Raw genomic sequence first — 11,683 nt, 5'->3', positions numbered from 1 at the left:
AACTCTGAACTAACTAGCTTGACCTATTTTTCTCTCTATAAATTCCAAACAATGTATTACAATATTTCTTAACACATAAAAGATGCACTCTTTTTTTTACTGTAGATTTGTTTTACCATCCTTGCAGAACATTAATTAATAAGTGGTAATTTATTTTTTTGCAACAATATTGTTTCTGTTTCATTTTTTAATATCCAAGCACAATGGCTACTGTTTTACTGTCATTGGTCTGCTCTTACAAATCAAAATGAAAAAAGTAATGTATATGTTACAGTGAATTTGGAGGCAGAATAAACTTTTGCAAGAAGGCAGTCTATTGGTTACTTAGTTATTAATAAATCTTTTGTGCAGCATAATATTTTTTACCTCTGAAGTGTATTCCCTTTCCTTCAGTCTCATTTATATAATAAGCTGTAGCCAAATTTTTCAGTCAACCTTTGTAATCCATAGATTACTTTAGATTATGTTAAATTACTCCTTTCAAGGTCAATTAAGGTATAACTTGTTTTTAAGGTTCTTAACTTTGATTCAGCAGTCCAAGGTGCAATATTTCTTGTAATTACTATCTGTTCAGTATTTTCATGCTGCAGCTGTACTTAGAACCAAATGAATCTCAGCAAAATAAAATTGACAGACAGAATTTCTTTAAAAATGTAGTACATATATTTAAAAAGTATTCAAATGTACGTAATGTGGATGAGATCATTCTACATGAAAAGTTTGCAATGTAATTATTTTAGTGGCTACAATAAATTAAATTAAATGGCTAACAAACAACATAAATATTTGCACTATATACAAAACGAGTGACTGAGGCTTCGTAAATGAGATGTCAACTATATAAAACAGTGTTGCATAATAAACAAATGCACGTGTCATGAATTAATCATTTACAGCATCATGATAGAAAAAATAACACTTATGAACATCGGAAGGAGAAGCAGTTACATATTTTATCAGGTACGAAATTGATTGAACACAAATGAAACTCAGTAACTTAAAGATAAGTGTCTGAGAGTTCAATCAGAAATAAGTTGATAGTAGTTGCTCAGAACATATCTGTATGTACATAATTGTATGAAAAATATCAAGGTAAATGAAGGGACTCACTCTCCTTCACACCTCGAGTTGACACAGATACGGGGTTCAGGAAGCAGTGGTTTATGAACGTAGGGCCAGAGCAATGTGCGTGTCATGCTCGATGTCTGAAGTCCAACAGTGGGACTCGATGTGAGATCCTACAGACGACTGATGCACCACCACCAGCTGTGTCGCAGTGCAGGGAGGTTGCCGAGCACCAGGAACGGAATACACTTTGGCTGAGGCTGTTGTGTCGACCTCCTGTCACACTGTCAGCTCCCGCAGTATCGTGAACAGGTTGTCTGCTTCAGGGCGGTCGTTCAGTAGCTCCTGACTATAGGTGATGTCATCGGCATCTGGTGGATGTGTCTCCCTGGAATACAAAGACTTTTATGTTGTGTGCCATAAGCATAGAGACAGAGACAGGAATTATACACTGACAGAAAAAAAATTGACAACATCCAGAAAGAGTTGTAAGAGATAAACAGAAATTGGCAGGCCTGTTTAGATATCTGAAAGATGACGTCTGTTCAAATTTTGCTCTGGTCACATAAAAGTGGCGCTAATAGCACCACTGTGAGGATGCAAATCAGGTTTGCTTTAAATACACACTACAAATGTCATGAGCATAAGTTACCTTTGAGAGTGGATGTGGTGAGTTGACATTAGTCAAGAATAGCTTTAAGGTGACAAAGACACCATTATCAGCACCTCACCGTGTTTCAACAAGGTCGAGTAACAGGGCCACGAGAAGCTCGTTGTTCCTTCTGTGACACTGCAGAGAGACTGGCAGGAATGTAGCCACTGTACACGACTGCTCGCAGCTGTGGTCGTGAGAATGTGCGGTTGTAAGAAGACTGGGCACTGGACAGCCACATGGCACAACCGAGAGTACTTTCTGCAATTTTCCAGTTCATCCAAACTTCCTTATTATGGGCAGTAATGCCCTTTCACAAACAAATGCACTGATGGGTGAATTTCTCTCGGGTCAAGACATCCCCTATCTGAAATTGATTATCAGGACCGTCTGCTTTAAATCCAATATAATATGCCAGGATTGCACTCAGGAGATGCATTTTACTGCTTCATCCACAACCATCCACTCTTAAATTGTCCACATAGCGCAGATTTTGGGCCATCTGATGGATAGCACACCATTTCGCTATGAAACAATGCAGCCATATGCACCCATGATTACACTGTTGATGAGGAAGTGATTTTTCTGATACTGTGACATACTTTTCTTTTAATGTTTATCTCCAGTTTACTAACTACATGTCGCGCTACACCACGCATTGTAGCGCGCATGGCATGCTGCCCACAAGGTGGTCGAGCTGTTACTGCTCAAGCCTGTTTCACTATTTGGCAGATACCTTCCTGAGGTCATCCAGTGTGTGAGGACGTTTCTGTGACAATGCACTGCTATCAAATGGTCCAGTGCATCATCAGTCGGGTTCATCTAAGCAGATAATCACAGGCGATTCCTTTTGGTTAACTCCTGTATCAAGTGAGCGTGGTATGCTAATGGATTACTGTTTTGTAAGACAAGGCTATTGCCGAAATGTGCATTATAGGGCTGGACAATAGACTGGGGGATCCTTTCCTACAACAGTGCAGCCCTCATGTTACTCTCAATGGCGATGACAGGTGTACAACATTCGTGTATAATACCAAAGCATGACTGATCCATTTTCCTGCTGACCGATGAGACTCCATGCCCGACACGTACATTCATACCTTGTCGCCTCTACACTTTTATATGATGATCATTAGGCTCAAGATAAATAGTGATTTTGCTGGTGAAGAGGATCTGATTCCATAGATCCAGATTGTAATCCAAGCACTCCTCTGTCCTCTTTATTCGAGCAACAAGGTGCAGTGGGGCGGGGGGTGTGAGGGGCGGTACTGCTGTTTGTAATGGACGTCAGGGGGCCATATTGATCGTTTGGAGGCGGTTGCACACTATCTGTATCGACACAGCCGCCCTAGTCGTCCCTGAAAAGGTACAGCGTAGTTACGTTTTCTCAGGCTACTTACGAGCCATAACATGTAGGTGACGGTCATCACCTCGTGCTCTTACACGGGTATTACACGGGCATCCGCCGCAAACGGTACTGGTCTAGCGCGACAGCCATCTAGCGGTACAATGGGTGAAACTACGAAAATTACCAGACACATTATCCGTGCGCCAGAATAGAGCGCAGTTATAAATCACTGTCTATCCGCGCATGCGCAGTAGACAGCGATAACTTGCACATGTGCAGAAGAGGATACCACAGTGTTTTCTGCTTGTTATTTGCTTGTTGGTTGGCGGTTAGTGGTTAATTTCAGATTTTCGTGTTAGGGATTTTTTTCTGTAAGTATGTTTCATAAATGCAGAAAAAAAATTTTTGCAGTAAAATCTCTTTTATACTAGGTGTTTGTCAAAGCGTTTTTTTCAATTGATTGCTTCGTATTCCAGAAATGAAATGGAGCAAAGGGGTGTTAAGCGTCTTAACTCAGGCATACAGTGAGAAAAGGTGCACTACGTATGACCCGTTGTATCATAATAAGGTACGTCAGAAATCGTTTGTTTCTGAATAATATGCATATAACGTTATATTTTCGATTTGTATCGTAATGCCATAGTTTACAAAAGTTCTTTTTTGATTTGATTGCATCTCTTGCTTTATTTCAGCATGGCAGAAAAGAGAAACTGGCAGTAATAGGGGAGAATGTCCGCGCAGTTTGGCCCAGTGTGACAGACGAGGACTGCAAAACACTGAGTAGTACATATATAATTCCAAACTTGGACAAATACCACAAGTGCACGTTTAAAATGTTGTTAATTACAGTGCATATATTCACAACGACTTTTGAAATGCTGGGCTGTGCTATTATGTGGCTAAAAGCGAGATTCTTTTTTGATACCCCAGTAGTCAGGAAATGTAATGTTACAACCAGCCTTAAGTTGACAGAGCATTTACTGGTATTTTATTCGTGATGATCACTGAACGTTTAAATGTATGATTTAATTATTACTTTCGAGAATGTGAGGCAACCTCCCCCATGAATGTATCACACGTGCTAATTCCATCTTCTATCATAGACAGCAGCCTCTCGAAACAGGCCATGTCCATCCTCACGAAGCTCCGAAATTCGTGCAGATCTTCGAGCCTCAGTTCTTTCATTAGCAGTAAGCATAATGCCCTGCCTTTGTCCCTTATTTTCAGCTGGGATTGAACTCAACAACGTCTGGCTTTTTGTTTTCGTCCTCGTTCCGAAGATTTGCTGTCACTGCCAGGGCAATAGCTCCAGAAACAAGTTTGTCGTCCGTGTGCAAAACTGCTCTGTAAATACACTATTGGCCATTAAAATTGCTACACCAAGAAGAAATGCAGATGATAAACGGGTATTCATTGGACAAATATATTATACTAGAACTGACATGTGATTACATTTTCACGCAATGTGGGTGCATAGATCCTGAGAAATCAGTAGCCAGAGCAACCACCTCTGACCGTAATAACGGGCTTGATACGCCTGGGCATTGAGTCGAACAGAGCTTGGATGGCGTGTACAGGTACAGTTGCCCATGCAGCTTCAACACTATTCCACAGTTCATCAAGAGTAGTGACTGGCGTATTGTGACGGGCCATTTGCTCGGCCACCATTTACCAGACGTTTTCAATTGGTGAGAGATTGTGCTGGCCAGGGTAGCAGTCGAACATTTTCTGTATCCAGAAAGGCCTGTACAGGACCTGCAACGTGCGGTCGTGCATTATCCTGCTGAAATGTAGCGTTTTGCAGGGATCTAATGAAGGGTAGAACCACGGGTCGTAACACATCTGAAATGTAACGTCCACTGTTCAATGTGCCGTCAATGCGAACATGAGGTGATCGAGACGTGTAACCAATGGCATTCAATACCATCATGCCGGGTGATACGCCAGTATGGCGATGATGCATACACGCTTCCAATGTATATTCACTGTGATGTCACCAAGCACGGATGCACCATCATGATGCTGTAAACAGAACCTGGATTCATCAGAAAAAAGGACGTTTTGCCATCGTGCATCCAGGTTCGTCGTTGAGTACACCATCGCAGGCGCTCCTGTTAAGGATAACCACAGCCATTGTCTCCGAGCTGATAGTCCATGCTGCTGCAAACGTCGTCGAACTGTTCGTGCAGATGGTTGTCGTCTTGCAAACGTTCCCATCTGTTGACTCAGGGATCGAGACGTGGCTGCACGATCCGTTACAGCCATGCGGATAAGATGCCTGTCATCTCGACTGCTAGTGATACGAGGCCATTGGGATCCAGCACGGCGTTCCGTATTACCCTCCTGAACCCACCAATCCCATATTCTGCTAACAGTCATTGGATATCGACCAATGCGAGCAGCAATGTCGGGATACGATAAACCGCAATCGTGATAGGCTAAAATCCGACCTTTATCAAAGTTGGAAACGTGATGGTACGCATTTCTCCTTCTTACACGACGCATCTCAACAACGTTTCACCAGGCAACGCCAGTCAACTGCTGTTTGTGCATGTGAAATCGGTTGGAAACTTTCCTCATGTCAGCACGTTGTAGGTGTCGCCACCGGCGCCAACCTTGTGTGAATGCTCTGTAAAAGCTAATCGTTTCCATATCACAGCATCTTCTTCCTGTTGGTTAAATTTCGCATCTGTAGCACGTCATCTTCGCGGTGTAGCAATTTTAATGGCCAGTAGTGTATATACAGGGTGAAGCGAAATTCGCGGACTCGGGCTTCGCAGTGCGACTCCTCACATGCCAGTGGTAAAAAAATGTCTGTCACAAAATTTCATCTGGTGAGTACATCCGGCAGAAAAAGGACGTTAAAGAATGGGAACACTGTAACCCTACATATGGTTACTATCTCTGTCAGCAAATACACATTGTGCTGTACAGTTGGTGCAGTGGATAGAGTTTTGGTTTAGCGTGCAGGGGGCCGATGGTTCGATCTTGAGTTGAGGCATACGCTTTTTATTTGGCAAATTTAGTCCAGGTGGTACGGTATCTGGCATCTTAATCGTCAACAGTGATTGAAGCGTGTCCTCTAGGAAAAATTTGCACTTACGTACTACAATCATAGAAATGGAAAATTGGTCAGCTTTGAAAGAAACCCTTTCCACATCGTGGGCGTGAATTTATTTTCAACATTACGTCTACTAGATGTGAAACCTTTTTTCGTTGTAGCCTCCTTCAATGGTCCCATAGATTAGTACCAACTATTATTCAAGCCTCGTTTAGGTCCATTAGATTTTGTTAGGGCCTCACGTTACCAGTAGGACTAGCAACGTGCTTTGTGAATAACGTCCAAAATCGTTTACTATTTGCATGTGTTATCACCATGGTCCCACTAATTATACCAGTCAACACTTGAGTCTGGTAACTGCATGGTGTTCACTACTTATCTCAATGCATTATTATTATTATTATTCTGTCGATGGGATTGTGGAAGCATCATTCCATTGCCTTTAGGAAAGCAGTGTAATTCGAAACCGAACATTTCACAATTAGCGGTGTCGCGATGAATCACACAGAACAACACCAGTCAGGCGTTAGGTGGAACAGTGCACAGGACTGTTGGCGTGTTTACGCTGTGAGAACTGTCCCCAGACAGGGACTAGTTGCAAGTGGAGTAACGCACCTGTCATAGACTCCAACGTACATGCGTACACATATCGAATTTTCACATTGTAAACCTTTAAACCAGTGTGGCAGACGTATGGCATACACTGACGATGAATATGTGGATATGCTTCTGGTCCTTGGTGCATCGGACAACCGGGATGGTGTTGCCACTCGTGAATATGCTGCTAGATATCCTCGTCAACGCCATCCAGATAAAAATGCGTTTTGTCATCTGGAGCTGCGCCTTCGGGAGCCAGGTTCTCTCCTTCCACCACTGCGTGAGAGTCGTCGTCCACGGACTCAACGTACTCCAGCTACTGGGGAAGCTATTCTGGAGGTCGCACACAAAGAACCTCAGCAAAGTGCACGTAGCTTACAAGGGAACCTCCCCATAGCACCCCCTTCAGATTTAGTTATAAGTTGGCACGGTGGATAGGCCTTGAAAACTGAACACAGATCAATCGAGAAAACAGGAAGAAGTTGTGTGGAACTATGAAAAAAATAAGCAAAATATACAAACTGAGTAGTCCTTGTGCAACACAGGCAACATCAAGGTTACTCTGCCCTCAGCAGCGCCGTGGTCCCGTGGTTAGCGTGTGCAGCTGCGGAACGACAGGTCCTTGGTTCAAGTCTTCCCTCGAGTGAATAGTTTAATTTCTTTATTTTCGCAAAGTTATGATCTGCCCGTTCGTGCATTGACGCATCTGTTCACTGTAATAAGTTTAGTGTGTGTTCTGCGACCGCACCGCAAAACCGTGTCAGTAGTAAACGAAAGGACGTGCCTCTCCAATGGGAACCCAAAACATTTGATCGCAAGGTCATAGGTCAACCGCTTCCTCCACAGGAAAACACGTCTGATATATTCTATACGACACTGGTGACGGCATATGCGTCACATGACAGGAATATGCTGTCGACCCACCTAACTTGTACACTTGGCGAATGGGTAAAAAGATTCTTCTACCTTGCTCGATTTAGGTTTTCTTGTGGATGTGATAATCACTGCCAAAAAAGTGATGAAAACATTAGAGTTTGTCACATAAACTGCAACAAATGAATGCAACAGTGTCACAGTCGCACAGTTTTCCCTGTGCTCTGTCAAAACATATGTTTTTAACGTTTTCAAATTTTTCCGTATGTAGACCGTCAAATCCTGCATATGTCAAAGCATATCTGAACATGTCTTGGAATTTTGGAGAGCGAAGTTGATTGTGCGTGACTGACAGAACTTTGATAATTGACACACGATCACGTAAACAATACTGCTCTGTGTACCTGTGCAGCTTCGCAAAATAATTGTCTGAAAAGACTTGAACCAAGTAACTCTAGTTCCCTAATTCCTCACTAACCACAGGACCACGGGGCTCCCGAGCTCAGAAACTCCTTGATGATGCCTATCTTACGCATGGACTACTCAGTTTGTATATTTTGCTTATTTTTTTTCATAGTTCCACACAACTTCTTCCTGTTTTCTCGAGTTATCTGTGTTCAGTTTTTCAAGGCCTATCCACTGTGCCAACTTATAACTAAATCTGAGGAGGGTGCGATGTGGAGGTTCCCTTGTTACCAAGGCAGCTGTGTGTCTCGCAGTGCATGATAGTTAACCTGCTGCACCGCTATCATTATGTTTCCACGCAACACCTGCATCCTACAGATGCAATTCTGTGAATGGTTCCAACAACAACAGGAAGCCAACGATGACTTCACGAACACCGTAATATGGTCAGATCAAGCAGCATTCACTCGTGAGGGTGTCTTCAACGTGCACAATGCCCACTATTGGCGTGAGGTTAACCTGTACGTCACCCGCGACCGTGGGTATCGAGTTGGCTTTGCTATCAACGTCTGGGCCGAAATATTGGGCGACAGATGTGTAGGCCCCTACATGTTGGCTGGCTGGTTAACTGCCAAAGGTATCATGCATTCCTCTCAAACTATCTGCTTGATGCTCAGAAAGATGTTCCAATACATGTTTGGCAGAGTATATTGCTCCAACATGATAGTGCACCTCAACACTCTGGAATTAATATGCGACAGTATTTGGAACATTTCCAGGGAAATGGCTTGGACATGGAAGTCCAGTTGTATGGCCACCGGCCACCACACTGAGCTGATCTAAATCCCCTGGATTTCTTCCTGTGGGGACACCTGAAGGAGCAAGTGTACTCTACTTCGCCAACAAATGTGGAAGAATTGGTAGCACGTGATCATGCACTTCTTGTTACTCTGGACGCAGTTTCGTTGCGAAGGGTCCAGAGCTGTATGATCCGGCGGTTTGCGCAATGTTCGAACGTGCAGGGTGGTCGCTTTGAGCTACTGTTGTTCTGAGGGCAACGTATCCTGTTGTGAAGGTCATGCAGTCATTAATATGGACATTATTATTGTCACTGGTTGCTAATGAGCGACATATGAACGGTCATATTAAAAGTAGTATAAATGACAAGAAGATGTGTTATTGTACTGTACTACCAACTTTAGCCACTAAAAACTGATATTGTTTTTATGGCTATTCTGTCCTATAAGAGGCCATTTGTGTCAACTGTCTATTTCTTATTTGTCTAACCACATATTTGTTATGCTCAGCGTTTCAAAATGTAAATTTAGGATACATGTGACCTAAGAAACGGTGTATATTACAGTATGAAATGTCAGAATGAAATCAGAAAATAAAAAGATTCTTCCACAACCGAGGATCGAACCCTCGACCTCCAGCATGCTAACCAAAAACGCTGAGCACTGTACCAAGTACATAACGCAACTGGTATGTGCTGATGGAGGTAGTTACCGTACATAAGGTTACAGTGCTGCCAGATTGTCATTCCTTAACTTCCTTTTTCTGCCGAATGTACTCGCCCGACGAAATGTCGTGAGACATTTTTTTTTATCACTGGCGTGTGACGAGTTGCGGTGGGAAGCCCGAATGCGCGAATTTCGCTTCACCCTGTATCCCTGTGTAACCAAGTTTCGTAATATAAAACTAACTGTTCAGTCTGTAATTCACAGCAGCAGTAACCTACATGAGAGAGTAACAATTACTTAACAAATAATGATAGAAAACAATTTCTTGTGAAACAGGAACCTTGAGTGGCATAAATAATTCGAAGGGATGACGTTCCAATATGTCACTCGGTTCCCCTTGGGTTTCGCGTGGTAGAACGAACGTCTTTACAAGAGTGCAGACAGTTCTGCTTGCTTTTCGCTTGTGTGTGTGTGTGTGTGTGTGTGTGTGTGTGTATGTGTGGGTGGGTGGGTGGGTGGGTGGGTGGTGGTGGTGGTGGTGGTGGTGGTGGTGGTGGTGCTGCTGAAGTCTGACCAACTTCGTTGATTTTTACTTCTGTAGGGAATGGAAAGGGTAAAAAGTTTCTCTTTATTTATTTATTCTTCTTCCAGCTTTAGTTTGGGCGCACAGAAGGGTCCTTTAACTCGTTGCTTTTGGTGTGTGTTTGAAAACATGTGTGTAGAAGTTTTAAAGGACTTTATGTCCTTAAATTATGGAGAATTACGTAGATATGTCATTTACGGAGGCTCAAATACTATCGCCTTCGATACTTTATATTTGTGGTTGCGTAAGGGTTCTACCGTGCCTGCTGTGGTGAGTTGTGGTGTACTGTCACGTATCATGTCCAACTTCCGAAATAAGGTTCGTGCCTTCTCCTTGACCTTATCTGAGAGGTAAGATTCGCTTAAGGCTCGATGAATATCATGATTCCGGATCCACCATTGGGCTCCACTGATCCATCGTAGGCATCTACTTTGTACAGTCTGTAACTTCTTGTAGTTAGTGGCAGACGTAGTACCCCAAGAGATCGATCCATACAAAATAGATGGTTCGACTATGATGTGGTGCAACTGGAGTTTCGTGCGTTGGCTGAGGTTCGAGCCCTTCAGAAATGGGAGGAGAGCTCCCAGCATTTTGAGGCCAGACGTCTTCTTCTCCATAATGTGATGACTATACAGCAGTTTGGTGTCCAGATGCACTCCCAGGTATTTTATAGTTGTTGCCAGAGGAGTGGCTGGTCTGATATCCGTAAGCGTTCATTGACGATGGGTCTCCGACGTGAGAAGACAATGACTTTGGTTTTCGCTGCATTGACCGTTATTTTATTCCTGTGGGTCCAGTGGTCCACTAAATCTAGTTGGCGCTGCATCTGTGTGACGGGGTGGTCCATTCTGGTGCCTGCAGTCAGGAGCGCTGTGTCGTCGGCATAGAAACTGGCAGTAACATGTGGCGCCGTTGGGGGGGTCGCTAATGTATAAATTAAACAGCAGTGGAGATATGAGCGATCCTTGTGGAAGTCGGACAGGTCGTGTTGTTGAATTCTTGTCATCAATGCGAACATATAATCTGCGATCCTGAAGAAAATTGTCGAGAAGTTTTAAATAGCAGTCTGGTAGGGAAGTGGTACGTCGGAGCTTGACGATCAAGTTGCGTCGCCATACTTTATCGTACGCCTTCTCTATATAGAGAAAGACTCCAATGGTATGTTTTTTCTTGTTAGATTCCGTGATGCGCAGTAGTTGTAACTCAGCCGATAGCTTCGCCTAGAAGCCAAACTGCTCCGGTCGGATGATGATGTGTGTCACAAGGATGTGCAGCACGCGTTTCAGTAGGACACGTTCCAGTACCTTTCCCAGCGTTGGCAGTAAACTCATGAGTCTGTAGCTGTCAGGGTGTGAGAGATCCTTGCCCGATTTTGGTATTGGCACTCTTCTGGCAATCTTCCGTGCCTCCGGGAAGTATCCAGTCTTGAGGCAGCTGTTCACTATCGGGGTGAGAAGCACAATAGGCTTTCTCGGTAGGTGTTTCAATTCCGTATTGCTGATTCTATCTGTGCCAGGTGAGGTGTGTTTGCTATACTTGATAATCCTCCGAATTTCCTCCGGCGTTGTCAGCCGGGGCATAGTGTTAGTCGGGGCGTCCCGAATACCTTCCCAGACCGCCTCTGTGTCCTCCTCTG

General features: G+C 43.6%; 1 protein-coding gene across 2 annotated transcripts in view; it reads right to left on the bottom strand.

The window, feature by feature from the left end:
* Window positions 1-290: 290 nt before the first annotated feature.
* The window catches only part of LOC126278674 (uncharacterized), a 544,140-nt gene continuing 532,747 nt past the window's right edge, over window positions 291-11,683 (bottom strand). For both annotated transcript variants that reach the window (XM_049978912.1, XM_049978913.1), the window contains one exon: window positions 291-1,453. In XM_049978912.1, coding sequence (XP_049834869.1) covers window positions 1,345-1,453 — 109 coding nt within the window. In that variant the 3' untranslated portion in view covers window positions 291-1,344. The remainder of the gene's footprint in view (window positions 1,454-11,683) is intronic.

This window comes from Schistocerca gregaria, chromosome 6 (assembly GCF_023897955.1).
Source record: "Schistocerca gregaria isolate iqSchGreg1 chromosome 6, iqSchGreg1.2, whole genome shotgun sequence".
Taxonomy (NCBI): domain Eukaryota; kingdom Metazoa; phylum Arthropoda; class Insecta; order Orthoptera; family Acrididae; genus Schistocerca; species Schistocerca gregaria.
Note: the sequence above shows the minus strand (reverse complement) of the source record. Positions and strands in the feature narration are given on the sequence as shown.